We start from the raw sequence: 26,937 nt of genomic DNA, 5'->3' as shown, positions 1-26,937 counted from the left end.
TGGAACTTGTATCCGGACTCCTTTAGTTGAGTTTTATGGTGAATTTATGTGGTTGTATGCCTTGTGAAATCCTTGTACTGACAGGTCATGTGATGTACCGCGTGGGAGGATTTACCCACGCGGTTTACACGTGTATTTGGAGGTTAGGGTGTTTCACAACCAAACTTAATTAATGTCTATTTCGTATGCACACTATCAGAATGAAGAATCATTCTTGTTTCTATGATTTATATGTGCACAAAAGTAATCTTAATATTTCATTGGTAATTTGTTAACATTGCTGACGATCCTAATCCTGAAAACCTTCAGCAGCAGGGAATCCTTGGGGACATCTAGTTTTTAAATCTTTATGGAGGTATGCTGTCAATACATCAAACTTTTCAAGACTTCATCAAAGCTGTTCTACAGTGTTTCTTTAAGAAAACTTGGGGATAATAGATTTGTCGGATCTGCATCAGGTGTTGAGTTATTCCATCATATGCATGGCAGATAATCAGGTCAATCATTTCTCGATCATGGGCATCTTAATATGTTCTTTGATCTATTTTCTGTAATAAATCTTACAGAGCAAGCATATATTTGATAAAAGATTTATTCCTACCAATTGTTACTGTGCATGTGATGTAAATAGATCCTAGGTTTTGTTTTCATGTATATCTTTAATTTGCTTTAACTGCGAGTAAGAGGATAGCTGAACTTGGTTCGATTGCCTTAAACTTGTGAGATAATCTTTTAATTGATGTTACGTGTTTGATAAGGAAAGTAATTTAATTAATTAGAAGTCCTACATTATCGTAGCTAGCCAATAGTTAATCAATGTAAATTTTGACGGATTTTATTGTAGCTTGTACATTCTTGGCATTGTGCTACATCAATATAAAGAAAATTCAAAATTTTATTTTGAAAACTTATGTAGAATAATATTCTCTTTCAAGGAATCCTTTCTCATATTTCTTCCATTATTTGCAGTTCTTCATCTTCATCTTTACTTTCCTCTCTCTCTCTCTCTCTCTCTCTCTCTCTCTCTCTCTCTCTCTCTCTCATGGTCATCTGCTCAACTGCCATTGTCAATGATATAATAGTTATGTCTCTGATATCCCTGATATGAAGAGTAGATGTTCTGTAGGAACTCATAATCTCACATGAATAAGTTCGATACGCCCACTTAAGCTCCTTTCATATGACCAGAATACTGCACTTCCTTTTTTGTTCTTTGCACATTCTCTGACTGGACAATATTTAGTTAAAGCAACCAAAATAGGGCATGGAAGTTTTTTTTCCTAAGCATGATACTATCTATTAGAGCTGTCTCGTGCAACAAATCCTTATTTATTACTGTTGATCGTGCTTTCCATATCATTCTGATTAAGTGTTCCATGATTATAAGCTCAATTACATATGAATCGACAAAGTTTGTACACCATAAACTGTTCAAATTTGGAAACTACTTGACAATCTGATTCGTCTAAATTAACAGACTTCTGCTTTCATCTAGTTCTATTTTGCTACGATTATTTTGATGAGCAATAAGAATCAGTTGTTGAGGATACAAAAGTTGCTTGCATGTTTCTTAAGGTTTAAATTAGCGTGCATGTATTTATCCCTAAATTGATGGAGTGATTGATGACTAATTTTCTTGTATCATGGAAAATTTATGCTTACTTATTTTCCAGAAACCATGTGTGCATTTTAGGTGGTGGATTTGGAGGCCTGTACACTGATTGGAATCTTTTGTCTGGCCAGATGATAAAAAGCCTCAGGTAGAATGATTTCTTTTTATGCTAGAGAATGGAAATAGATTTCTTTGACCACATGAACTATCAATAATGAGTCAATGATTTTATCAACAATTCTGACACTGATTTTTCATCTGTGATCTGTCTCTATCTCTTGTAAGTGTCTTGAGGTCAGAAAGACAAGATATATGTCTCCAGATGGAAACCTAGTAGCCTGACTCGTTGAAGGAACAACTACTCCTAAATGAAAGAGGATTACCTCTAGTTAGGTGGGTTGAATTTTTCTCATGAAAGATTAAGAAAGAATACTAAACAATGAAAGAACTTTCAATTAGGATTTATTTATTTCTTGTTTTATGTCACGCTTCTTGTATTCACTCTGCTGAGACTGAGTTTTCCAACATATGGGTCATTATGTCCAGCATAACAGTCATTATGTCCTTTACATCTTGTAACTGTATCTTGTTAATTGTACATAAAATTTTAATTCAACTTAGAGCGGTAAAGGTGTATAATCACAACCTTTTGTTCACCAAACAAAACATGACTCTATAGGACTTCAAAAGACTGTTGTCCATCAGTACACTCTGCTGAAGTGCTTGCTCGGGTAAATATTCCTTTAATTCTCACCACCTCTATTTTGTCTGTTTCCTGGTTCTGCCATTTTTTTTGGTGTAGACCTACATGGAGTTCTGTAAACTTTGCCGATATTTTTTAAAAATATATGAATTTACATGTCTTTGTTGTTCATGGAATCCCTGCTTGCCTTTTTTTCTTAATAAACGAAAATTTCTTTCAGGTAGTGCTTGTAGATCAGTCTGATCGATTTGTCTTTAAACCAGTGCTATATGAACTACTGTCAGGAGGTAAGAGAGTTTCAATTTCAACTGCACAATTATTATATCGGTTTGTGCTTTATTGTCCTTACTCATTATTTCTTGTGGATTACATTTGTTTGGGAAATAGCTCCATCATCTACAAAGAACACTGGTGTCCAATTTATCAAGGACAGAGTAAAGGTCTTATGCCCTTCTAACCACTTAAATCTGATAGGAATTAAAGAGCCTTGAAAGTCATACTTAGGAGGATTAGTTCATCTTGAAAGTGGTATTATGACCGAATATGATTGGTAAGAAGTTGTATCTTTGCCATGAGCTTAATATCTTTATAAGTCTTATTACTTTGCCAGTCTATACAGTGGGTGTGTAATGCTATCTCTTAGAACATGATGTATTAGTATAATTAGCTTACCTATCTTATAGGCTCTCTGCTGTCTCTATTTTGGTTTATTGCTGTTTCTAGTGCTCCTGATGCAACTTGAAAGTCGAGCTATCCTTGAGTCTTAAGTTATCACATATGCTAATAGGTTTCTCTTTTAAGAAACTGAAAATGCAGCAGATCTACGAGACTTTTTGCCTGAAATTGGTTTTCTTCTTCTACTTCTTTTAGCAATTTTCCAGACTAAGATCCATCTTTGTATGCCTCGTTGGTTTTAAAAACATGGATACTTGGACAAGAGGATAGCTTGGTTCTCTGAAGTCCAAGTTCTATCTCAATTTCTTGCTGATGTTGCATTCTTTTTGTCTGGGCAGCCAGGCTGGTTCTACCTTTAGGGGCTGAAGCAAAACTCAATGTCGTTCCAGGATCTGCTGAATATACACTGTTCTAACTTTTTTTTTCTTTTTTTTTTATATTGAACTTTTGGGTTTTTCTTGCAAGCATATCCCTCTAATATTTCTTATTTGAGAGTATACTGTTCTAGCTTCTAAATTTCAATGCCCCTTACTTAGTGATAGGACTGCTATATATTTTTCTTATTTTATTTTCAAACTCTTTAGGTTTAAATCTGGTCAAAAAGTAGTTTGAGATAGATATGAAAGATAGGTTAAATATATTATTTAGGACAAATTCTTTCTCGAATTCTTACCTGCATTGTAAATTTCATCCTTGAAAGTAAAAGGATAAAAAACAAAACTCAATAGAATGCACTTTTAACTGTCTTTTTACGCTCATCTCTATAATTGGGATTCCCATGGTTTACAATTTTCTAAAATTACTGCATATATTCTAGCTTTCTTTGCATGTGTTCTTGAATTTATCTTAACAAGTGATCAAAATAGCTAGCAGACTTGCAGCTCATGTTGTATGAGTATTTTCAGATTCAAATCGAACAACATGATGTAATTGGGACCACTAAAATCTTACTTCTCTGGTGAACAGAAGATAGCTAACTTACGTTTGTTGCCATTGATGATGATGATGACTTGATTTTAGATACACACAATGATGGTAAGCTATTTTGATTACCTAAAACACCAATTAGGTGGCACTAACCATTGGATCTTTGGGGTCCTCAGATTCACCTACCAAGCTTAATTCTCAAGTATGCTCAAAGTTGTATAGTGCGAGACTTATATCACTTGGAATGCACTGCAAGATTAGTAAAAGTTAGAATCTTCCAAGGTTCGGCAACTCAGTAGATATAAAGCTCAAGAGATGTTGCAGCCTCTTCATCCTACCTCAACTCCTAGTGATCAGTGAAGCAGCCAGAGATGGACCGCCCAATCTTTGCAAACCTTCTCTTGATTTGGCATCTCATCTTCTTAGGTAATTGACCTCAAAACAAGTTACTTCCAAGATTATTAATCTAATAATTCTACCAAGAGAGTGCTTTGAGCTATCTATTGTTTTGGTAGCATTTCAAGTAGCATCAAAACTGTTATTCTGATTTGATGCTGGACTAATAATATTGCATAATTTTTATTTCTTATATTCTTAATAGTGGATTACCATTTGGGGCATCACCTGGTGTGATGGTGAGTCTTACCTTACACTATCATAATTTCAAGTCATGGAATCGAACTCTATAGAAATGAGATAAGGATATATGCACATTTTAGCCTCCATTGATCTTGTAGAGGAGGGAGACTTGTGCACTAGTAAGCTATATTTCTTAGTTATCTGGTTATGCTCAACTTGTTAATTAATTTGTCATCCACTGCTAAAATTTTCTCCTCCCATGTACAGGTGGGCTTGTGAATGGGCAGGTAACATTCCATGTAAGCAACAAGTGTCCCTTCCCGGTGTGGCCGGCCACCGCACCTAACGCCGGGCATCCCGTGATCGCTGACGGCGGGTTCGCCCTCTTGCCAGGCCAAGGCAAGCAAGTGAAGGCCCCTTCCACATGGAATGGCCGCTTCTGGGGAAGAACAGGATGCAACTTCAACTCAAGTTCAAAGCCTGCTTGCAAAACTGGCGACTGTCAAGGCTTGCTCTCATGCAATGGAACTATTGGAATGCCACCAGCCACTCTCGTAGAGGTACTCGTTTTGGACTAGGTCATGATCAATTTGATCCCTTGTTAGATAGCTAGATGTTTCTGTATATCAACTCATTCAAAATCTAGAAAAGTTGTTAAGTAAAGAACTAATAATTATGTATCTGAAGGCATTGTATATGATGCAGATCACACTACAGGAAGATAAGAGCAAGCCTAGCTTCTACGACGTGAGCTTGGTAGATGGATACAACCTACCAATCTCCGTGACGACCAAGCCGACCGACCGCGGTTGCTCGATCGGCGGTTGCGCGAAGAGCATCAACAGCCTATGCCCACAGGAACTCCAAGTCTCTGACGAGGCCGGGGCGGTCGTGGCCTGCAAGAGCGCGTGTTTAGCATTCAATCTCGATGTGTTTTGTTGCAGAAACTCCTACGGGAAGCCGGAGGCGTGCAAGCCGACTATGTACTCTAAAATGTTCAAGGATGCCTGCCCCTCATACTTCAGCTATGCCTACGACACTCCCACGTCCCTTGTGAACTGCTACTCTAAAGAATACGTCATAACCTTCTGTCCCTCCAAATGGAGTAACTCGCCTGTCCATGTAGATGACAATTAAGTGTGTAAGATGTACGACGAAAATTATTTTGTACGAGATACAGAAGCGAGCCCACAAGATTTCATAATCTATCAAAGGAAATAAACTAAAAAATAAAGCTTAGAACTTATGAATTGTTGGGGAACTCCGGAAGAAGTGCCCCTCCAAAAATAGGCGTATGCTGCTTTGAGTGGCGAGCACACGGTATTCTTTAGTAAAAGGCGAAAGAATAGTTCGCTTTGTGCTCACCACGCAGCTGCGTGAGTTAAAAGGTTAGAGCCGAGCTGCTTATATAATAGATGGTCGCCTCAAATTTCAGTATGCTTTCCGATGTGGGACTATTACACTTTATAGAAACTTAACAGAGGATACAAGCAATTAAACCTCCCTCCCATCAACATCATCACCCCTCTTGTCTTCTCCCTCCATATGATCAGCATTGCTGAACTCTAAGCATCCTCTCGACTTACAAAACCCCATGAGAAAATACACCCCGACGCCGAGGAGCGTGAACCCGGCGCTGATCACGAACACCTTCCAGCTTGCGATCGCCATGACGAAGATGAGGAACGCGGACGGCACGAAGCACATGGCGACGAGCCCCGGGAGGCGCAGGGGGACGCGGTACGGCCGCTTGAGGTCGGGGCGCTTGCGGCGCAGCCAGAGGAAGGCGGCGAACTCGAGGAGCATCCCGAGGCTGTAGAGGAAGTTGGCGGAGGAGATGATGTCGTTGAAGCTCATGAAGGAGAGGGAGAACGTGATGAGGCTGGAGACGAGGATGCCGACCCACGGGGTGTCGAACCACTTGGCGCGGGAGGCGAAGAACCTGGGGAGGAGACCGAGGTCGGCCATGCCCAGGAGCTGGAAGGAGCAGCTGCTGAGCTGGGCCTCGTAGAGGCCGATGGCGGAGAGGACGGCGCCGACTTCGATCCAGTATTTGAGCCAACGGCCGGCGATGATACCTGCAGGATTTTACTATTTGTTATATAGGGCATTCTACTCTAGTACTTAGAAAAGCACTGTAAGAAAAAAACTGACCACCGGAGAGATTTTATCGGTCTATGACTGGTGTTATAAGTTAAGATTCCTAACTCTTTGAATATAAGGATAGATATTAGGTGATTTTTTGACTGGAGATAACTATATAGCCCTTTTATCTTAAACATAAAAAAATTATAGCACCACTGAGAGAGTACAAAGACATGACTGAAACTTGATAGATGAAGTCTTGCACATTTTGCTATGAAGATATCTCATCCTACTCCTTTCTCTGGTAATATCGATGAGTAGTTGCGACCTCTTAAATGGGGTCAAACCCAACTTTTTTTTATATAGAGAGATGACACCCTCACATGGCAATTGATACTAGTTTATATGGAGAAATGCTTGGCGACTCCCATAGCCAATCCTAAGTTTTGGTGTGAATTGAACTTTTTGATCCTACCACAAGTCTTTAAAGATATATCGGGTGGGTGATTCTGATGAAAGTTTCCAGCCAATAAAGATTTGAATATAAAAAGAATATTTGTCTTTTAAATATAGATAAAGATATAAAACGTGATCAAGTTGGGCTCCAACTTTTCCTCCAACTTTAACCGTACATTACTATCAGCTCTTCTCTGCTTTCATGCACGAAGAAACTACCCAAACCTTTCTACCAGAACCAAGTCGATGAGATAATTAGAGATTCAACTAATTTATTCTCAAAATTCCTAACTAAACTTGTTTTTACCACTAAAAAAGAAGAATAAAAATCTCAACTTTGCTCATGCATCTACAATGGCTATAAAGTAAGTTCACTACTGCCTACCTGCGGCGTCGGCGAAGTAACCACTCCCCCACGCCTCCGGCGGCGCATCGATCGCTCCGATCGCTGCGGCGAGCGGCACGAGGTATCCCAACGCCGTCATCGCCACGGCGACAACGAGCGCCCTCGGGAACGTCGTCTCGGGCCGCACCACCTCCCCTGCCATCGTGCTCGCGCTATCCCAAAAGTTTAGATTCCAAAATAGAGTATTAAAGAAAAGCCTCCAATCCTTCTCCTTCGCCACCACCCCCCACCTACTCACCCTCAACTTCGGCGCCGCTGCCGCCGCCATGATCCCGAACGGCGCCAAGGCAGCCAGTCCGAGGGCCACAGCCGACCACCCGACGACCGCAAGGCCGGTGTAGTTGAGGAAGGAGAGGAGAATGTTCATGACCGCGACGACGATGGCACGTCGGGGACCGTTGGCGACGGCGGGGACGACGCGGGCGAGGTAGTCGGCGCAGAGGGCAGGGAAGGCGGCGGAGTTGATGACGCCGCTGAGGAACTTCCAGGAGCCCATGAGGGAGCCTGGGAACGGGCCGAAGGCGGCGGAGGCCCAGAGGACGAAGCCGCCATTGCCGGGGATGGCGGTAGAGAGCTCAGCGGTGACAAGGGACTCCGGGATCGACCAGATAAAGGGGAAGATGAGAAAGCCGAGGAGGGCGAAGAGGGGGCCGGCGGCAGAGACGGCAGGCTCGGCGCCATAGGGTCCGCCGGCGACCTCGAAGAAGATGAGGAAGATGAGGGGGATCAGGGTCAACCGGTTGGGGTTTCTGATCGGGGAAGTTGTTGGATTAGTTTGTGGGGAGTTGTTGTTGTCTTCGGGGCTCTTGGGGTGGGAGGTGGGTAACGGCGGGGTTTTGGGGGATTGGAGTTGGATTTCTCGAGCCATGGCTGAGTTCGTGTTGAGAGTTTAGTTGTGAGACGGATTAGGTGGAAACAGGGAAATACTTATGGATTGGTGGATGTGAGATGTGGAGGAGGATCTCTAAAGTGGGTAGAGATTGAGATTCTCTGCGAGCCATCCTAAGTTTAAATTCTATAAACCTATTTGTTATTTAAACATATAATATTTTCGTCAAATTAATTTCATTCCTTTGGGCGGATTAAAATTTCTCCGGGAGGGTGAGTATTAGCAATAACAAGAAGGTCAAATTTTATTGGCGGAAAAGGGGGAGATCGACGTCGAATTCGGTGTACTGGGCCCCATCTTTGCTCAATTATTTGGTAGGCGTTCACGTCCAAACGAGCAGAGGGAGGATTTGTCATCATATTTGCTGCTCTCTAATTCATCACTTAGTCAAGTCAACACATCTTGTTTGACTATTTTGTCACGTGTTGCTATCTTAAGAAGTGAACTAGCGGTTTGGAAATACATGGCTCAAAGTCAATCCTTGGGCAACACTGTTACCTATTGAACCAACCTCAAGTCACCGGTGGTGAACTGGTGACTGACTGTGCCTTTAGGGCAGTTTGATTTTATGTGTCTTGAGATACAACATTCATACTGTTTAATAAAATACTAACAGAAATATAAGTCGTGTGTCTTCCCTTTTTTTTATCATTAAATATTAAAAGAGTGTTTTAATATCCACGTAATCAAGATTGATGTCTAAATCCCCTATAAAAGCCCATTTTAGCTCTTAGAAAAGATATTTCATGGGATCCATAAACTAATCACTTATCTTTGTGTTACACTTTATATATATATGCAGTTTTTTAGAAAATATACGAGATATTTAGAGATTTTATATAAGAAGAGTGAAAAGAATCATACTCTTGTATCAATATTTTCAAATTATTAGGCTCAACCACCTTGTCGTGACCAACATGGCACAAGCTCCTTGCCAGCCACCACCAAGTAGCTAGCCCCCATCCATGGCCGGAACATCTCATTCGTTTGGGACTCAACTCTTCCACAGGTTGCATCTCGGCACCTATTGCTAGAACCCCAGCCCTTTTGCACTCAATCAGCAACATGAGGGGCTTGTGTTGGCTGGTACATCTTATTTGTAGGCAGCGAATTGCAGGCTTCTTTCCTGCGCCCAATGACTCCATAGGCAAAACAGAGACATATTAGATGTTTTAAGAGAACACACTAAAAGATAATTTTCCTTTGGCTCTATCCATAGTGTCCTCTTCAACAAGAGAGATATATCAACCTTAATACAAACTCTTGCAAATCGAGATTGATTCTACGCAAAGATAGTATCATCCACCTTCAATGATCTCCCAGAATAAGTAGCAATCCAAATTAATACTTCAAGCTCCTAGTATTCCTAAGTATTAAAGGTTGTTAGACATGGCACAAAGTTATCTTTTGGTATGATTAAATGTAGGAGCTAGCTATTAAGACTCCATGAGCCACTTGTAGGAATAAAATGTCATGTCTTCAATCTAAATATATAATGTTAATTGTTCAAAATTGACACGGCAAAGCAATCTATTTATTTCCACATCCTAGCCAGATGGTTGCATTTTTAGACTTTTCAAATTTTGAATATTTCATAATTTTATTTGTATAAATGTAGCTGGAATAGCTCAGTTGGTTAGAGCGTGTGGCTGTTAACCACAAGGTCGGAGGTTCAAGCCCTCCTTCTAGCGCTTATGTTTTTTAAACTTCTTAGCACATTCTTAAAATTGATATGCAAATCAATATCTATACATTTATATAGTTTAAAATATTCGTAAAAATAATGATATGAAATGCTATTTTCATAGTTTTACATAAATATATAATCTAATTTTTAGATATATTAACTATTGTGCTATAAATTTTAATAACGTTATATATTTAAGAAATAAATATAGATATTTTTGATATCTTTCTTTTTGGTAGAGATAGTTTTGAACATACTGTGGCATACTATTATTTAGATGATTAGTCTAACTGCTAAATTTATATATCAAAGTGTGCTAAGTCTTTTTATTTAACCAGTGAATAACAGAAATAAAACTAAGACGAATAAAATTTGACTCTATTATCTTATGCGTTCGAATACTATTAGATCCGAATTTGAAATTTACCTCTGACTTATCCAAAAAGTTTAGATGAATATGGATATGATTCTTAAAACAGTATTCAAATCTATATTCGCATACTTATATAGTTTAAATATTATAAAAATAGTTATATAATATATAGTTTTACATCTCTGATCTAGATTATATATATATATATATATATATATATATATATATATATATGTTCAAAAAATTACCACTAAGTAAAGATATTTTTCTTTCAGTCAAATCGAGCCAGGTGTCCGTCTCGTCTCCAACAAAATTTGCTCTCGCTCTGACTCCGTTGCAATTTGATACGTTCTCTCTCGTTTCTTGAATAGCGATTGTAGGGTTTCGAGCCTCTCTCTCCAGGTTTGGCCCCTTTCTTCCTCTCCGATCTCTTCATCCTATCTTATTCGTAGTTTCATCCTTCTAGGGCTCGGATTAGAGCAGAAGTTTTCGTTTTGATTCGATCTGTATCTTATTCTCTTCACCATTTCGATGTTTTCCTCTATCTAGGGTTCCGAAATCTAGCTAATCTCTGTATAGGGTGTTGTATCTGTAGGTTTGGATTAGAGTTTGAAATCTTCTTTGAATTATGCCAACTTCGTGGGCCGATTCCGTAGCAAATGAGGCGCCAATGGCCGCGGTCCCCGCCGCTCCTCGCCAAGCGCCGCGCCCTTCTTACGTCCCTCCCCACCTCCGCAACCGTCCACCTTCCTCCGATTCCCCAGCCCCGGCTCTGGCTCCGGCCGATGGCTTTTCTGGGGTTTTGGGCTCTCCGGCATATGGTGGCGTCGTTCCTGGCCCTGCCCGAACGGGCAACGGCATCCTGAGCCGGGACGGCGGCCGCGCGGGATTTGGCGGCGGGCGACTCAGCGGAGGCGGTTGGAACAACCGCACAGGTGGGTGGGATCGCGGTAGGGAGCGGGAAGTGAACCCATTTGCGAACGAGGAAGAGGTGGCTTTCGATGATCAGGAGAATACAGGGATAAACTTTGATGCTTACGAGGATATCCCGGTCGAGACTAGTGGTGAAAATGTTCCGCCACCGGTAAATACATTCGCGGCTATCGATTTGGGGGACGCGCTGAATGAGAACATAAGGAAGTGCAAGTATGTGAAGCCCACGCCAGTGCAACGGCATGCCATTCCAATTTCGCTTGCTGGGCGTGATCTGATGGCTTGCGCGCAGACGGGGTCCGGAAAGACGGCGGCATTCTGTTTCCCAATTATTAGTGGGATCATGAAGGGGCATCCTCCTCAGAGGCCACGTGGTTCAAGGACAGCATACCCGCTTGCACTTATTTTATCACCTACTCGTGAGCTTTCGGTCCAAGTGCGTTTTTGCTCCGTGGTGTTTCCGTGTTAACTTTTGAAGTTTTAGGTCTTCTATTTTCTGGTTAAAAGTTTTTTTCTTTCGCTTTACCTGTAGATACACGAGGAGGCTAGAAAGTTTGCCTATCAAACTGGTGTTAGGGTGGTGGTTGCATATGGAGGAGCTCCCATTAATCAGCAGGTTCTTTTAATTTAACAGTAGTCAGTTTTCTCTTCAGTATATTATTTTGTCTTGTATGTGTCCTTTATAGAGCAGTTCGATTGAATCTGAAATTGTTTATTCACTTTTTCATTATTTGCTAATGATTTATATGTTAGAGCAAAAAATTTTCTCAATATCAGTTAAGTTTTACTGTTTAGAATGCATTTTGCTGTACTCTTGCTGATACTTAGACATGCTTGACCAAGTGTTAATTGGATATAATGATATATGCTTAAGATGCTAGAAGAAACACGTGATATACATATCTCTTTTGTTCCCTCAAATGTTCTATTCCTTCTCCTATAAGTTCTTAAGCTAAACCTGCGAGGTTTGTTTCATTTGAATTGATGTCATAGAGCTTCTTCTCAACTCTACAATGCTAGATGCTTGTAGTTATTTGTTGTCATCAGTTTGTATGTTCTACCTCCAGATTTGTGGATCATGTTATTGTTATTATTTGTTAATGCTATATATGATTGTTTGACATAGATGCCTACTATTCCTTGAAATTCGTGCTTGATTGTTGACCTTATGCATTTTCAAGGAGATACGGTATACCTATAGATATTTAGAACTTGCCTAGCCAAATGTCATGGAAAATTCTGCATCCGTATGGGCTAGGCTTGTAACAGCTAGCATCTATGCTGTAATTTACACTAGTTTTGAGGTTAGATTGATTTTTTTCCTCGTCACTTAACAGAGATTAGCAAATAGTTAAAAATTGACAATCAATGAAATTGTTACTTGTACTGTTGTACAAATCCAACACATTCATTTCTTAGGTTGTTACTAAATTATTTTCTTTTCTTTTTTCAGTTGCGAGATCTTGAAAGAGGTGTTGATATTCTTGTGGCTACTCCTGGGCGTTTGGTTGATTTGCTGGAGAGGGCAAGAGTATCATTGCAGATGATTAGATATCTCGCTCTAGATGAGGCAGATAGGATGCTCGATATGGGTTTTGAACCACAAATTCGAAAGATTGTTGAGCAAATGGACATGCCTCCACGAGGTGTGAGGCAAACCGTTCTGTTCAGTGCCACCTTTCCGAAAGAGATTCAGGTTGACTTTTGTCATGTCATATTCTGATCTTTGCTTCATAATATCTAGTATACACATATTACCACTATATGCCATAGGCATGTTTTAGAGGTTGAGTATAGAAGATTTTAAATGCCTACCCATCTTTCTATAGGCCTCTAGAGGTTGGTGATAGAAACTATTACAAGGTTTATCATCTTTTGTAAGCCTCTTGAGTACGGAGTTTGGTTCTGTGACGTTTATCTTTAAGCTGAAATCAACTATATATCACTTGCTGCTCTTGGTTTTGTAGTCAAATTTTCTTGAAGGAAGTGCAAATGATTTATTGAGTTGTTTGAGGTCTTGCAACTATATTTCCTTTCCTTTCTCTTTGGATTTTCTTCTTCGTTCTTAATTTCTTATCTTTTGCTTGAATCTGATGTGAAACATTACTATTACATAGTTGTCAGCTTGTCATCTAGTTCTGTTGAATCTGGATATTTTAGAAAATTATTGCGGACCCACTTTGGGTTCATAGCGCCTTGGCATCCGCTATTTGTTGGGTGCCACAAAACCTTTCAGTTATGGTGTGTATGCTGAGTGATTTTTGAAACTGATTTGAATCCGTCATAGTTCATGAACTTTTTTCCCCAGAAACTTGTCCCTAGTTATTATTGGAGAATGAATTCTATGTTTAATTACTATATAACACATTTGCTGGTTATACTATAGGAGTTGGTTCTGACCAGGCCAGATCTTTCCATTAGGTTAACGAGATTCATTGTTTAGTTATAGACATCTCACAAGCTTGCTTGTTGAGGGCCTTTTTCTGCACCTAAATCTAAAGCATGTCCTCGCCTACCTCTTCCCCCTTTCTCCCTCCTTTGACCCTCCAACACAAGATTAGCTTTATATTGAATGCTTTGTTGTTCTCAAATGGTTCACCTCTCCCATCTTGAAGAATTTGGAAAATAATGTATGTTTTTTTTTTTTTTTTTTTTCGTTCATGTTTGTAATACAACAATTTGCAGTTTGTCAATCACTGAGTGGGTTTGATGAGCCAATTAAAAAAGTTTACTGCTATCATGGTGAGTCAGTGATATTATATGTCAGGTAGAAAATTCACTTGCTAACGCTTTTTGCTAGAGAAATAAGCCTTTAATACAGTGGTTTGCTGTGTAGTTTTAGTGTTCCCTCAGCATAGTATGTTTTTATGTATTTGGCAGCTACACCTCCCCATGATACTTTGCCTTTATTACTTTTGTTTTAAATCTACATTAGGATAGGCATTTTTCCTTTTATAATCTCAAGATCTCTTGGTAATTTTTTATAATGTTTTGCTTCCAATTGATAACCATCAACACTGAATATTTCAAGAAATGTTGCTTGCTGATGTTAAATTTTACCTATGTTTATTTCTTTATGAGCACTAGAGTTTTCCTTTTGAGCATTATGTACATACTTGCACAGCTATAGATGATTCCTGTAAGGCATAAACCCTTAATGGATTGTTAATTTGCGAAGTCACGTGGCTTATATACTTTGCAGTTGCAGCTTTTGCCCTGTCAGGTAGTTAATAACCAAAGAATAGTTTCTACTTTGTGTCACTGAGAGGGACAGAGATTTTTTATCTGATGCACCTAGTAAAATTTTCAATCCCTAGCAGTTCGAATGAAGTTCCTGTTAATATATCTCATTTGACACGTCCTACTTTGTTGTTTGTAGTACCTTTTAACTACACTCGAGTATCAAAAAGAATTTCTTTTGACCACTGTAGGTCACTGTATGGTTTGGTCTTATCTGTTCTAGTTTAACTCTCTGTTCCTTTGCTGCAATTGGGAACTTCAGGGTTATTGATGCTGACATTCCAGAAAAACAATATTCAAATGATCTTGGTCCTTGCACACAGTGCTTTCCATTTTTAATCATGGTCTTTTGTTTGAGATCAACCTCCTTTGCTTTCATAGCTAAATTGAATATACTGTTAGATATTCCCTTCTCTTTACTTGTTCTGGTTCTTCGTGTTGTCCATAGTCCATGGTAACGATAAATGTATGTTTTTTAAATAGAATAGAGATACTCTGACATGTTATTCTCAAATGGATACAGAGATTGGCATCAGATTTCCTCTCCAATTACATATTTCTTGCTGTCGGAAGAGTTGGGTCAAGTACTGATTTGATTGTTCAGAGAGTAGAATTTGTTCTTGAGGCAGACAAAAGAAGCCATCTCATGGACCTTCTTCATGCACAAAGATCTAATGGAGTTCAAGGAAAGGTGATCTTTCCTTGCAATCAGCTTTCATCGCAATGAAGTATGAAACAATTAATGTTCTGACTGAGATTGATAGTTTATGGACTTTTCTTTTTTCAGCAGCAAGCTCTTACCCTGGTGTTTGTAGAGACGAAAAAAGGTGCCGATTCACTGGAACATTGGCTATGTATGAATGGCTTTCCTGCGACTACTATTCACGGCGACAGAACCCAGCAGGTTTGTGTCTGAAAATCATGTACTGCTATTATTTTGAATTGACTCGACCTTTATAAATCCCAACTCTTTTCCTTTTTTATTTTATAAGGCTTTTGTTGCACAAATTTGTGAGGAGTTTGGTAATTTAGTTGCATTATTATAATATTCCTAGTGTATAATATGCCATGTAATAAATAATAAAGATGGTGCAGATATTAAGTCCTTGGGAACAACTGATCTTTGACTTATGCAGAGTCATACCTCTGATGCCACAATTTGGTCTGAGTCACACGTAATTTAGTTCTTGAGAAAATTCTTTGGTAATCATACATGGATTTTGCACTTTTCCTCAAAAATTAATGCTTATTCACACAAATATATCTCTACAATTGTGTAAATTATGGGGATAATTTCATTTAGACTTCTTAAACTATCACCGTATTTCATATCCATTTTTTTAAAAAAAATTAATTATATATACCCCTTGAACTAGAAAATTTTTGGTTTAAAGATCCTTATGGTTACTTTTTTATTCTTAATTCAAGGGAATATATGTGGATACTTTTCTTAGTTCACTGGTTGTATGTGGGTAATAAAAAAATTTAGAAGGTATATATAAAAATCAGTGATAATTCAGAGTGTCTAAGTAGAATTATCTCTAAATTATATGAATATTCTTCCTATCATGTTTGCACATATGAGCAACTGCTAGTACAAACTTGCATATGCACCCCTTCAAAACTTATACTTTTGTGTATTTGTTCCTGCGGTTTGATGACACTTTTATATGGAAGGGCAAATTTGTTTTTTACTGCTTTGGGAGATAGTAACATCTTCAGGGTGTATGGATGCAAAAAATGTTACCAGTTATTCTACAAGATTTTAGGACTTTAGGGTTCTAATCAATCCTGAACTTCTTTTTCAAGTATTAGCAAGGACTTTTTCTTTAGTTATTTATGGGTGAAGTAGCTTTCATGATGTTTCAAATGTATTGCTCTTAACAGGAAAGAGAACATGCTCTCAGATCCTTCAAGAGTGGCTTAACTCCTATTCTTGTGGCAACTGATGTGGCAGCACGTGGTCTTGACATTCCACATGTTTCACATGTTGTAAATTTTGACCTCCCAAATGACATAGATGATTACGTGCACCGGATTGGACGAACAGGAAGAGCTGGGAAGACTGGTCTTGCGACTGCATTTTTTAATGAAAATAACTCTTCATTGGCAAGGCCTCTTGCTGAACTAATGCAGGAATCTAACCAGGAGGTGCCTGCATGGCTCTCCCGTTATGCAGCTCGGTCTTCTTATGGCGGTGGAGGTAGAAATCGGCGGTCTGGAGGTGGGGGCCGCTTTGGTGGTCGTGATTTCCGTAGGGATGCCTCCTTCAGCAGGGGTAGTGGAGGAAGTGATTACTATGGTACTGGTAGCAGCGGCGGTGGGGGGTATGGTGCAGCATCACCTGGGTATGGAAGTGGCTATGGCGGCTCTGGGTTCACCAGTGCATGGGACTAACATCATCACCACTTTGGAGCAGCAGATATTTTTCCCAATTTTGTCCAATTACATGGAAGTAGGAGATGTTATACAGTTACTGAAATTGTTGAGTTGTCTTCCCCCTTTTTTCCTTCTTCTGCTAAGTACTTTGGAAATCTTATCTTACTAGTCTCATTGTAAGGAGAGCAAAGTGAGAGCTACTGCCATCTTTTGTGGGTATTGGTAGACTAACTTAGGGTTTGAAGTTCGATTTTGTCATTCTTGCCGAGTCTTTTTTTTTCTCCCATGTGATTTTGGTGGTTGACGGAATTTGCAGCCATGCGTGTGAGCGGCACTTTTCTGCTTGCCCTTTTCATCTCAAAACATATTCTTTACGCCCTTGACCTTAAAAGATGGGGGAACAAAATGTAGACCATAGATCTCTTTGCTCGTTCTTTTTAGGCTGCTGTTGTAAACTTGTAATATACTGGGAGGTGAGGCTGAAATTAATTGTGGTTGCCGAGGGAAGAGTGTGCTGAGTTTTTTTGTTGGAAATGCAAGTGATTCATTGATACAATACTCTCGTTATGAATGAAGAGTGAAATAGCTTCTGGCTTACCTAAGTTATTTGTGTTTCTAGTGATATTTGCTGCATATTTCTGTTTTGTCCGCGTACTTTGGTTGATAATTTATCCGTCTATGGTGAGAAGGCTATAAAGCCTTCATTGGAGCTTCATTCTCTTTTTCTCCTTGTTTGCACATCTTTGGTCAGATTCATGTCTTGCAGATGGTGTAAATAAGGAACGCTATGACTAGGGTGAAGGTGGTGTGCAAGTTCACCATTCTTAGTTGATTTAGCAAGGTGCCAATTGTTCTTTTGTGATCAAAGAATCATCTGCTGAGGCATTCCTCGTTGAATGCCTGATTGGCCTAATTAAGAGGATATGACCCAAAAAGGCATAAAAAGGATTATCACTTAGTATCTATCACAAGGGGAGCCCAGGTCAAAATGTATGATTATAAAGAATTTGACAGTTGCTGAAATATAGGCAAAGCGATGCCAGGAGTTCAACATGCAGACATTTCAAAAGATCTAATAGATGATCCTAAATATAACTCATGCGCATTTATCAGGTTCGCTACGTTATAATGATAATTAGTTCCCTCCCTCTACTAATTGGTTATTGCCATCCAGAGTGTATGCAAAGAACTAATTATGCAGAGAGTGGTACTTTTATTGCCATCCTTTGTAGAAGCCAAGGCCTCTCAGGATCAGGATCAACAAAAGAGTGTGCAAGGAACTGTTCAACCTCCTCATCCAGCAATTCCCTAGACCATGTGACTCGATTAGCAGGACAGCAACCCGGCCCTGAGCATCTGCAAGAAAGTAGTAAAAACTTGATTGAGAAGGCTCCAATCAACAACAAAATCAAACACACCTGGAGAGGCACATAAGTGAAGCAATCAGTAAGTGCAACACCTTGCTAGATCTTTTCTTAAAACCAATCTGTAGTCTGTACTAGGGTAGGGTGTACAAGCATTCTGATTTTAGCAATTTACTGGTACCGACTGATAATAGAACATGACAAACAATGACCTAAGCAGCTTAATATCTGTATATTAGGGTCTTCAATAATCTAGCTAGCAAGGTTCTTAATAGCCATATATTAAAGGTCCTTGAGTAATCTAGCTAATATAAGTACATCAAACCATATTCACACTCAAGAAAGAAAAAAAGGTAGAAAGAAAATATACCTATACTCATAAAAACAGGCACTTCGCTCATTCTCACACTTGTCCCAGTTATGCCACCCAACTGGTTTAATGCAGGCATCCATCCATGTGAATGCAAAAATGACCCTTCCAAAGGGCCCCCATGGTCGTCCAAGATATGTGTATGAAGAGCCACCATTCCCAGTAATAATACATCTGAATGATTGGTTTGTGAGTATGGCATAGAAAAACAAACAGATAAAGAAATAGCAAGAAACAAGAGTTACAGAGTTACACACACATGCACATATTTATCATATATGCTTAGGTTATTGTACTTGCTAATGAAACTATCAACCAGAATTGTTACTATCAATGAGTGAAGTTCCTTCAGTACTGCAGTATCTTCTAAATATAAGACTGTAGAAGGAAGACATCTAGAGGTGTCAAGTGACATTTCATAAATGATGTAACCACCAACAGTCAACAGCAATCAGTATATGTGCTCGGCATCTTTAAATGATCTAAACAGCAGTAAACCATTTTTTGATAATTTTTCCATGTTGATAGGATATCTCAAAACATATAAGGGAAGAGGAATTTAACTTCCACAAAAAGGGAATTCGATTCTACAGTTATAGGCTATCTAGAACCTAACAAGACAATACTGATGCATTATTATCTTTGTATCAGCAATTATGTAAAATATACAATATAAGCAACTATTATGTGGTAATAACCAAAGAAGATATGATAACTTACTGAATTTAATGTGTACCATACTAATAAAGATTAACAAGAGAAAGGACTCAAGCACACCTCAGGAAGACATAACCAGTTGATTCTTGAGAAGATTTCCGACTTTGAGCAGTTATGAATCCTGCAGATTTGCAGTGGATATGACAATGCTCTAAAAGGGCAGTAGAATTCCCAAAAATGAAGTCCACACTTCCTTCAATGTAACAGTCCCTCAGATATTGTTTTCCATGATGCAAATACAAGGTATCCTGCACAATCCATTAATAAACTATGTAACTAAATGCATTCTGCATTCAGAAAAAGTGAAAAACTAAGACGCATGTGATATCTACAGAAAAGAATGAGTCCACCAAAATCTAGACTGTAAAGCAAAAAAATTAGGAAGCTCATTTCATTGAATTGGCAAAATTGCTACAGATGAGAATGGAATGATCAGTACTTGCCACCCGAGGAACCTGCAGTTGTAAAACGCACACCGATCAGCCGTCACCCTGATTGCCACAGCCTGACCAGAACCCTGAAATCAAGATTCACCTATTCATGATTATTATTATAATCAAAGCAGCAACAATAACGATCACCAAAAAAGAAGAGTTTGTTATATTTCTATTTTTTTTTTTAAATCCTCCTTTTCCCGTACATTTGCACACAAAAAGAAAAGGAAGCAAATATCCCCAATATACTCTGGGTGCTATCTCGGCTTCGTAGAAAACCGTAAGGAGGTGATGTCAACTGGTAAGTACGCAAATGGAAAAGGGGGGGGTCTTTTCGCAATAAGGCAGTGATGAAGGTAGTAATATGCAAAAGATAAACCTCCCGAAATAGAAAGGAATCTAATTAACCTGAGGAGCGGAGTTCTCGAAAGTGATGTTCTCCGCTATAAAATCTTCCCCCTCGATGATGGTGCTCCCACATCCGAACGTCCCCGTTCCGATCACGCGAGACACCTGATACAAAGCGAGAAAACTGAGTTGGATTCGGATTCGGATTCGGATCAGAGTATTGGGTTCTGGGATTCGTTACCTGGTGGTGGTTGATTCGGGTGGCGGTGTTGTCCCAGGAGAGGACGGTGGACTCTGGTCGGCCGGCGGCGAAAGTGATGAAGTTCTTGGTCTTGGGAATGTATACGGGTTCGCGGTAGAGGCCCGGAGAGATCTGGATCACGGTCCGGACCCGATTCCCCAAGGGGACCGAGTCGACCGCGTCCTGAACGCGAGTGAACTCGCCGCTCCCGTCGGCCGCCACCCGAAGGATCCGATGCGACATCGTTCCTTCTCCGCCTTCGCTAGTATTATTACTAGGTCATGGTCATTTATAAACACCTACAAAGGTATCTCTTTTACATCTATACTTTTTATCTTCTTTTACTTATCCAGCCCTTTATCCACTACTTTTACGGAGAGAATCTATGCGTAACCCTCTTTAGTCCACTACCCTTTTAAAGAGAGAGAATCTATGCATATCATAACTGTTCACAATAGCAATCACAATTGCTGCCCTTCTAAATATCAAGTATATGTAGGATATTAGTTTATTTTTATTCATAAACAATCGGGACTTGCCTTGATCTCTTGTTCATTGAGTAGTGTAGGAGATGCGTTGCTTTGGTGTCATGCCATCCAACTATTGGGCCTCCAAAGCTGCTGCATAGTCGGAGATATGAGCTGCAAACTTCCTGGGCATTGATGCAAAGTATAATTCACATGCCTTGCTACTAACTAGCAATGAACTGCAACAAGGGCGAAATGGACGTCACTTTGGATGAGCTTAAACTAGGCATTCGCTCTTGCTAATTCCTCATTCCAACTTGTTTCTTAACACCATCAGCATACGGTACGATCAACAAGGCATCGGAGAGCACTCAGCTAGGATTGCAGCACTGGTGCTGCTGCAACCTGGAGTCTTCTTGGCCCCTTTATCCTTCATGATCTCCCTGACCACCGCAGCATCCACCGTTCGGCCCGCAGCTGTGTAGATGCTGCTTAGCAGAATGTAATAACCACCTTCGTCTGGCTTCAACTCCATCAGCTTCTTCACAGCCTGCTCGGCCATATCCACGTCTCCGTGAATCCTGCATGCACCCAGCAGTGCTCCCCAAACTGCATCGTTGCTCGGAATTGGCATGTCTTGGATTAGTTGATATGCCTCCTCAAGCAATCCAACCCGGCCTAGCAAGTCAACCATGCATCCGTAGTGCTCTATTCCTACCGCAACACCGCTGTAATCCCCCCTTCGCATTTTCTCAAACACCTTTTGCCCCTCTTTCACTCGGCCCTGGTGGGCGCATGCGCTCAGCACCACGAGCAATGTTACTCCATCTGGCCTCGCTCCGTCGGACCCTACCATCTGATTGAACAAACCGATTGCACTGTCTACATCCCCGTGTGTCGCATATGCCGAGATCATCGAGTTCCATGAGATGAGGCTCTTGGTTCCCATCCCATCAAACACCTGACGCGCCATTGTGAGGCACCCGCACTTGGCATACATGTCGAGTAATGCATTCTGGAGCGAGACCATCCATGCGAAACCCCGTTCATCGACGTAGCGATGGACGCGTGCACCAACCTCAAGGTCACCTAGGGCCGCGCAGGCAGCCACTACACCGACCATGGTGACCTCATCAGGCGGCATGGGCATCAAGCGGAAAAGCTCCAGCGCATCAAGAGGACGGCGGGCACGCGAATACCCGGAAATCATGGCAGTCCACGACACCACATCCCTCTCCGGCATTTCATCAAACATCTTCCTCGCAGCATCAACATCCTTCCCCTTCAAGTAAGCAGTCAAAATTCCTGACCAGGACACCACGTCCGGAGCGGGAATTTCGTGGAACACTCTGCGAGCAGCTTCAGGAGATTGAAACGTAGCATAGAGATGGATAAGCGCGTTGTGGACGTGGAGATGTGAAGGCTTAGAGCCAAGGCACCCAAATTTGAGAGCTTGGGCATGGATATCTGACGGGTTAGAGGACGGAAAAGGATACCGGGATCGGGCTTTGAGGAGGAAGGTGAAGGAGTAAGGGTCGGGAGGAATAGCATTGGAACGCATTGAGTTGAATAAGGAGAAAGAGAGGGAAGGGTTCGGGCTCTTACTATAGCCGCGGATGAGGGTGTTGTAGAAGAAGGCGAGGTGCGGGTTGGAGGAGAGGTGACGGGGGAGGTGGTAGGAGAAGAGGGCGGCGGCGAGGCGGAGGTCGCCGGCGGGGGAGACGGCGGCGAAGCGGAGGAGCCTGGCGAGGAGGAGGTGGGAGGCGGAGGCTGGGAGGAGGTGGAGGCGGCGGAGGAGGAGAGCGTGGAGGAGCTTGAGGTGCGAGATAGTGGTGATGTGCTCCAAGGAGAGGAGTGTAGATGTCAAAGAGGCGGAGGTATTTGGTGAAGTTTGGAGTGAATTCTTCATTCAACGCTGCTCTTTCGAATAGAGTTAAGATTTATTTTAAAACCAGTTTAGTGTTTAGTATCCACTCACTGGTTTAAGGCAATTTTGAGCAACTTACTTAAACCCATTCTCCCAATCTAATTAACCAATTATTCTCTTTCTGCTCTCTATCTTCATCCATCCACTATAAACTATAAACAGTATTTGGATAATTTGACATAAAAAATCTCTTAAATTACTACCTTTCATATCATAGTAAGTATAATTATAATACCATTAAATCAGTTTATAATCAAACATTATATTATTTTCTAAACTAATTTAAACTATCTTATTTAAGTTTAGGAAATGGCACCACACAATTCTTTACCCATAGCAAGTAGGATATCTTACACATATTTACAAGGATACAATACAGACCCTCTGAACACCACTAAGCACAACATTTTCCTAAACAAAAAGGTCCAAATAACACTCTCACCGTTAATCTACTTAACATACTTTCATCTTTAGTACTTTACCCCGGGTTCCTGGAGAAAATGCTAGAATCTTTATTATAAAAGAACATACTCTAGTTTTTAAAAAAAATATTTAAAAAAAATAAGGAAATTATATAAAGAAAAAGATTAAAAGACAGGGATCGAATAAGAATATACCAATAAATCAGATGTCAGGGGCAAAAATTTATCTAAGATGCTGAAATCCGAAATATTTAAGAAAGCTAACGTTATAAAACAAGGCAGGCGCTTTTAACCCCGACAAATAGCCGTTACCAGTGAGCGATGCCAATTCAAATCCGACCGTTACATCCGCGATTCAAAAAAACCCGACTCAACTTAACTCAAGTACTCAACCCAACAATAGTACAACACAAACAAACACCCATCTCCTCCTCCTACGACGATCCTACCCCACTCCAAGCTCAGATCAAGGAATCCAACATCAAGTCCGAAGCTAAAAGAGATGAAGCCAAGCCTAGAAGAGGAGATCCAGCACCTGAGATCCAAAGCCACAGAGCTCTTCCTCAGAGAAGACTGGAAAGAATACATCAACCTCTACACCCATCTCATCTCCCTCTGCCTCCAACCACCCACTGGTCCAAGCGTCGCCGACGCCGCCAAGCTCCGGAAAACCCTATGCTTAGCCTTCTCCCATCGCGCGGAGGCCCGGTGGAGGCTGCGGGACCTCACGGGCGCTCTCGAAGACTACGACAAAGCTCTCGAGATAGAGCCTACCCATGGCAAGACACTGATATCCAAAGGCAAGACCTTGCTCGATCTCGACCGGTACTCGCAGGCGTCGAACTGCTTCAAGCTCGCTATGTGCTCTCTGGCGGGAGGCGATGCCGAGACCCTTCGTGGGCTCTTGGAGAAATGCCGAAGGCTTGAGACGCAATCGAGAACAGGGGTGGTAGATCTTTCAGAGTGGTTGATCAAAGGGTTTAAAGGGAAATGCCCAGAGCTTGCCGAATACGTCGGCCCCGTCGAGATCCGGAGGTCGGTAAACGGCGGAAGGGGGCTTTCCGCTACGAAGAGCGTCGAAGCCGGGACTGTTCTAGTGATCACTAAGGCAGTTGGGACGGGAAGAGGGATACTCCCAGAGCAAGGTGGTGATGAATGCAATGAGAGTGGAAAGATGGTGATGTGGAAGGACTTTGTAGACAAGATTCTTGATACTGTCGAGAATTGCAGCAGAAGTCTCTCTTTGGTCTACACATTGTCTACAGGAGAGGAGAAAGGAGAGCTTCCAATCCCTGACATGGGCCTCTTTAGGCCAGAATCAGAGGAAAGCTTCTCTCCAAAGAACGGAGAGGTGGATGTGGGTAGAATCTTGAAGGTGCTTGATGTAAATTGCCTCACAGAGGAGGCCTGCTCTGGTAAAGTGCTGGGCAATACAAATAGCTACTGTGGAGTTGGGCTGTGGATATTACCTTCCTTTGTGAACCATTCATGTAATCCTAATGCCCGCCGCCTTCATGTCGGCGACAGGGTTGTTCTACATGCTTCTCGAGATATCAAGGCTGGAGAGGAGATCACATTTGCCTATTTTGACGTGCTTTCGCCGTTGAGCAAGCGAAGAGAGATGGCGAAGAGATGGGGATTCTGCTGCAGCTGTGAGAGGTGCAGATTTGAGGGAGAGGCTTCTTTTAGGCAGGAGGTGGCAAAGTTGGAGAGTGCATTAATAATGCATGAGTCTGATGTGGGAGGAGTTGTTGTAGAGTTAGAGCAGGGAATGAGGAGATGGGTGGTGAAGGAGAAGCAGAAAGGATTCCTGCGTGCGTCATTTTGGGCTGCTTACGATTGCGTTTTCGCGTCGGAGAGGTTGATGAGGAAGCGGGGTTGGAAGATACCGGCGGAAGCCGCGGTGGCCGATAGCATAGTGGAGGCTGTGGGTGGGGATGAGAGGGTGTTGAAGGCGGTAGTGGGGAGATTGAAGAAAGGAGGAGGTGGTTGTAATGGCGGATTGGAGATGGAGAGAGCTATGAAGCTAGGAAGAGGGACATATGGCAAAGTGATGAAGAGGCAGGCAATTAAGGTTCTCTTTGAGCAGCTTGCATTGGCTAGCAACAACCACTAATTATTCATCTCATTTCTTTCAGTTTCTTCAGATCAATTGCTTTCCTTCTCTCAAACAGGGTTAAGGATTCTTGACCAGCATCTCATTCTGGACCATTTGTTATACAAATAAAATGTGGGAATTTAGCAATTTTTTTGCATATCAAACCTTTGTATGTGCAATCCATCTATGCTTCATATTCCTTGTACCATTAGTTTATACATGTGTTATTTTTTCTCCAAAAATATACTCTTGAAGAAATTAACATTAGAAGGACACCTTATCTTGTCCCATTAGTTTATACATGTGTTCTTTTTTCTCCAAAACACTACATTCGAACCAACCATGGGTGACGAAAATAGTTACAAGTCTTTCTTCTCCTTCTTTGCCTGCCATTCTGCACGAGATGCTGCTATCTTTGCATGGATGTTAGCACGGAAACCAGGATATGGTTCATAACCACACAACCTCTGCAATAGCTGCGAAACAATAGAGAGGCAAAGTTGTTTAAGCTTCTATATTTATGGAAGGAATCCTGGCAAATTATGCACTGTTGATAATTATATACCTCTAGCAACACGAAGAATGGAGCCATCATTAGCGCTTGCGGAAGATTGTCGAGAAGAGCTGGAGCTCGCTTCTGAAGACGACGAAAGATCAAGAGTTAATAAGAGCTGGATTGATAGAAGTAACTTGAGCTATGGAACTTATTAACAGAGAAAAGAAGAAGAAGAAGAAGATGAGAGCTTCAGTGCTCACCTCATACAATGCATGGCCTAAGAATTGTCCACTCCAGCAAAACAACTGAGATGCCAAAACAACCTGCGATGGTTGCTACTCTAATTGTTATCAAAGAATTTATTTCAAACACGTTAATATTGCCTTCTGGATTACTTTTGACATCTAACAAGGTATGAAAATTTAGGATGACAGAATTATTAACTCTATAAAGAGATGTTGGATGTATGAGAATCTCAATTCAAGAACTTACTCATAATAAAACCAAAAATAAAGGAAAAAATTATACAGAAATGACGATCTAACCTTCCATGAGAGAGAGAACCCAAGTCGAGCTGCAAGACAATCACTAGAAACCCAGCATGCAATACACAAAACAGCAGCCAAGGAGCCAGCTTTCTGATCCATGAACACGTAGAACACTGCAAAGACCAACGCGAAGACGAATCCAAGGTTCAATACCACTCCATCTCCATTGCAGACCCCAAAGGGGAGGCGAACAACGGAAGGGGTGAAGTGGAAGAGGATGAGAGAAGTATAAAAGATGGGCCAAACGAAGAGCATGTGGATTGCAACATTCACTGGGTTGCTGTGATATGCACCATAGAAGGCGAAGTGCTTCTCCAGATCAAACAATCCCTTCCCCATTGTGTCTCTTTCCGTGTCTATGTGTGTGTGTGGAAGGGAAGATAGAGAATGGATGAAATAAGTCTTTGTTGTTCGAAGTAATACGAAGCCATGCTTGTTTCTGTGGGTCTGCAGATGGTTTTAGACTTCTTCGCAGACATTTGTGTAGTAGTATGTCCACGGTTTTGGTTTAGCTAGTGGCAGATTAAGACCTCTTGCACTATAAATTCTACCAATGAAGAA

General features: G+C 41.0%; 7 protein-coding genes and 2 non-coding genes across 13 annotated transcripts; 4 read left to right on the top strand and 5 right to left on the bottom strand.

Annotated features, from left to right (window-relative positions):
• Positions 1–4,094: 4,094 nt before the first annotated feature.
• Positions 4,095–5,700, top strand: LOC140785843 (thaumatin-like protein). Of its 2 annotated transcripts, none has more exons than XM_073133905.1 (3): positions 4,095–4,343; positions 4,764–5,056; positions 5,202–5,700. In XM_073133905.1, exons 1-3 carry the CDS (start codon positions 4,289–4,291, stop codon positions 5,631–5,633), a joined length of 780 nt encoding a protein of 259 aa, XP_072990006.1. In that variant the 5' UTR covers positions 4,095–4,288; the 3' UTR covers positions 5,634–5,700. The 2 variants fall into 2 exon arrangements, with proteins under 2 accessions (XP_072990006.1, XP_072990007.1); XM_073133906.1 differs by lacking the exon at positions 4,095–4,343 and adding an exon at positions 4,370–4,675.
• Positions 5,701–5,753: 53 nt separating this feature from the next.
• LOC140787819 (U5 spliceosomal RNA) lies at positions 5,754–5,870 on the bottom strand. Its single transcript, XR_012108892.1, has one exon. It is a non-coding gene; the product is annotated as a U5 spliceosomal RNA (small nuclear RNA).
• Positions 5,871–5,945: 75 nt separating this feature from the next.
• LOC140785841 (probable polyamine transporter At3g13620) lies at positions 5,946–8,498 on the bottom strand. The gene is made up of 2 exons (XM_073133901.1): positions 7,423–8,498; positions 5,946–6,574 (listed from the first exon to the last, which is right to left on the bottom strand). Exons 1-2 carry the CDS (start codon positions 8,309–8,311, stop codon positions 5,991–5,993), a joined length of 1,473 nt encoding a protein of 490 aa, XP_072990002.1. The 5' UTR covers positions 8,312–8,498; the 3' UTR covers positions 5,946–5,990.
• A 1,451-nt stretch (positions 8,499–9,949) lies between these two features.
• Positions 9,950–10,023, top strand: TRNAN-GUU (transfer RNA asparagine (anticodon GUU)). Its single transcript has one exon. It is a non-coding gene; the product is annotated as a tRNA-Asn (tRNA).
• Positions 10,024–10,666: 643 nt separating this feature from the next.
• Positions 10,667–17,541, top strand: LOC140785838 (DEAD-box ATP-dependent RNA helicase 52B-like). 3 transcript variants are annotated; one of them, XM_073133899.1, is made up of 7 exons: positions 10,667–10,794; positions 10,988–11,761; positions 11,858–11,941; positions 12,779–13,021; positions 15,089–15,256; positions 15,356–15,469; positions 16,453–17,541. In XM_073133899.1, exons 2-7 carry the CDS (start codon positions 11,021–11,023, stop codon positions 16,960–16,962), a joined length of 1,860 nt encoding a protein of 619 aa, XP_072990000.1. In that variant the 5' UTR covers positions 10,667–10,794; positions 10,988–11,020; the 3' UTR covers positions 16,963–17,541. The 3 variants fall into 3 exon arrangements, with proteins under 3 accessions (XP_072990000.1, XP_072989998.1, XP_072989999.1); XM_073133897.1 differs by having other exon boundaries at positions 15,353–15,469; XM_073133898.1 differs by having other exon boundaries at positions 10,741–10,794; positions 10,972–11,761; positions 15,353–15,469.
• A 366-nt stretch (positions 17,542–17,907) lies between these two features.
• Positions 17,908–22,113, bottom strand: LOC140785842 (pectinesterase 31). Of its 2 annotated transcripts, XM_073133903.1 has the most exons (7): positions 20,958–21,075; positions 20,419–20,675; positions 20,238–20,342; positions 19,835–19,912; positions 19,456–19,643; positions 18,679–18,852; positions 17,908–18,300 (listed from the first exon to the last, which is right to left on the bottom strand). In XM_073133903.1, exons 2-7 carry the CDS (start codon positions 20,659–20,661, stop codon positions 18,138–18,140), a joined length of 951 nt encoding a protein of 316 aa, XP_072990004.1. In that variant the 5' UTR covers positions 20,662–20,675; positions 20,958–21,075; the 3' UTR covers positions 17,908–18,137. The 2 variants fall into 2 exon arrangements, with proteins under 2 accessions (XP_072990004.1, XP_072990003.1); XM_073133902.1 differs by having other exon boundaries at positions 20,419–22,113.
• LOC140785839 (pentatricopeptide repeat-containing protein At1g74630-like) lies at positions 20,747–22,884 on the bottom strand. The gene has a single exon (XM_073133900.1). It carries the CDS (start codon positions 22,792–22,794, stop codon positions 21,235–21,237), a length of 1,560 nt encoding a protein of 519 aa, XP_072990001.1. The 5' UTR covers positions 22,795–22,884; the 3' UTR covers positions 20,747–21,234.
• A 750-nt stretch (positions 22,885–23,634) lies between these two features.
• LOC140786235 (methyltransferase FGSG_00040) lies at positions 23,635–25,603 on the top strand. The gene has a single exon (XM_073134512.1). It carries the CDS (start codon positions 23,737–23,739, stop codon positions 25,348–25,350), a length of 1,614 nt encoding a protein of 537 aa, XP_072990613.1. The 5' UTR covers positions 23,635–23,736; the 3' UTR covers positions 25,351–25,603.
• On the bottom strand, positions 25,505–26,732 carry LOC140786238 (2-hydroxy-palmitic acid dioxygenase MPO1-like). Its single transcript, XM_073134519.1, has 4 exons — positions 26,374–26,732; positions 26,089–26,151; positions 25,898–25,969; positions 25,505–25,808 (listed from the first exon to the last, which is right to left on the bottom strand). Exons 1-4 carry the CDS (start codon positions 26,713–26,715, stop codon positions 25,692–25,694), a joined length of 594 nt encoding a protein of 197 aa, XP_072990620.1. The 5' UTR covers positions 26,716–26,732; the 3' UTR covers positions 25,505–25,691.
• Positions 26,733–26,937: the final 205 nt, after the last annotated feature.

The sequence above is a fragment of the Typha latifolia genome, chromosome 4, assembly GCF_019914945.1.
Source record: "Typha latifolia isolate L0001 chromosome 4, TyphaL0001v2, whole genome shotgun sequence".
NCBI classification, from domain to species: Eukaryota; Viridiplantae; Streptophyta; class Magnoliopsida; order Poales; family Typhaceae; genus Typha; species Typha latifolia.
The sequence above is the reverse complement of the archived record's forward strand: the minus strand, read 5'-3'. Positions and strand labels throughout refer to the sequence as shown.

Coding starts and splice junctions, on each gene's coding strand:
- LOC140786238 (XM_073134519.1), bottom strand. CDS start 26,715: ATGGGGAAGGGATTGTTTGATCTGGAGAAGCACTTCGCCTTCTATGGT. Junction 26,152..26,373: donor GGTTCTCTCTCTCATGGAAG/GTTAGATCGTCA, acceptor CAACCATCGCAG/GTTGTTTTGGCATCTCAGTT. Junction 25,809..25,897: donor CATTCTTCGTGTTGCTAGAG/GTATATAATTAT, acceptor ATTGTTTCGCAG/CTATTGCAGAGGTTGTGTGG.
- LOC140785839 (XM_073133900.1), bottom strand. CDS start 22,794: ATGAAGAATTCACTCCAAACTTCACCAAATACCTCCGCCTCTTTGACA.
- LOC140786235 (XM_073134512.1), top strand. CDS start 23,737: ATGAAGCCAAGCCTAGAAGAGGAGATCCAGCACCTGAGATCCAAAGCC.
- LOC140785838 (XM_073133897.1), top strand. CDS start 11,021: ATGCCAACTTCGTGGGCCGATTCCGTAGCAAATGAGGCGCCAATGGCC. Junction 11,942..12,778: donor GAGCTCCCATTAATCAGCAG/GTTCTTTTAATT, acceptor TTCTTTTTTCAG/TTGCGAGATCTTGAAAGAGG. Junction 15,257..15,352: donor CTAATGGAGTTCAAGGAAAG/GTGATCTTTCCT, acceptor TTCTTTTTTCAG/CAGCAAGCTCTTACCCTGGT.
- LOC140785841 (XM_073133901.1), bottom strand. CDS start 8,311: ATGGCTCGAGAAATCCAACTCCAATCCCCCAAAACCCCGCCGTTACCC. Junction 6,575..7,422: donor TTACTTCGCCGACGCCGCAG/GTAGGCAGTAGT, acceptor AAAATCCTGCAG/GTATCATCGCCGGCCGTTGG.
- LOC140785842 (XM_073133902.1), bottom strand. CDS start 20,661: ATGTCGCATCGGATCCTTCGGGTGGCGGCCGACGGGAGCGGCGAGTTC. Junction 20,343..20,418: donor CCCGAATCAACCACCACCAG/GTAACGAATCCC, acceptor GCTTTGTATCAG/GTGTCTCGCGTGATCGGAAC. Junction 19,644..19,834: donor GCAGGTTCCTCGGGTGGCAA/GTACTGATCATT, acceptor TGGATTGTGCAG/GATACCTTGTATTTGCATCA.
- LOC140785843 (XM_073133905.1), top strand. CDS start 4,289: ATGGACCGCCCAATCTTTGCAAACCTTCTCTTGATTTGGCATCTCATC. Junction 4,344..4,763: donor TTGGCATCTCATCTTCTTAG/GTAATTGACCTC, acceptor TCCCATGTACAG/GTGGGCTTGTGAATGGGCAG. Junction 5,057..5,201: donor CACCAGCCACTCTCGTAGAG/GTACTCGTTTTG, acceptor TATATGATGCAG/ATCACACTACAGGAAGATAA.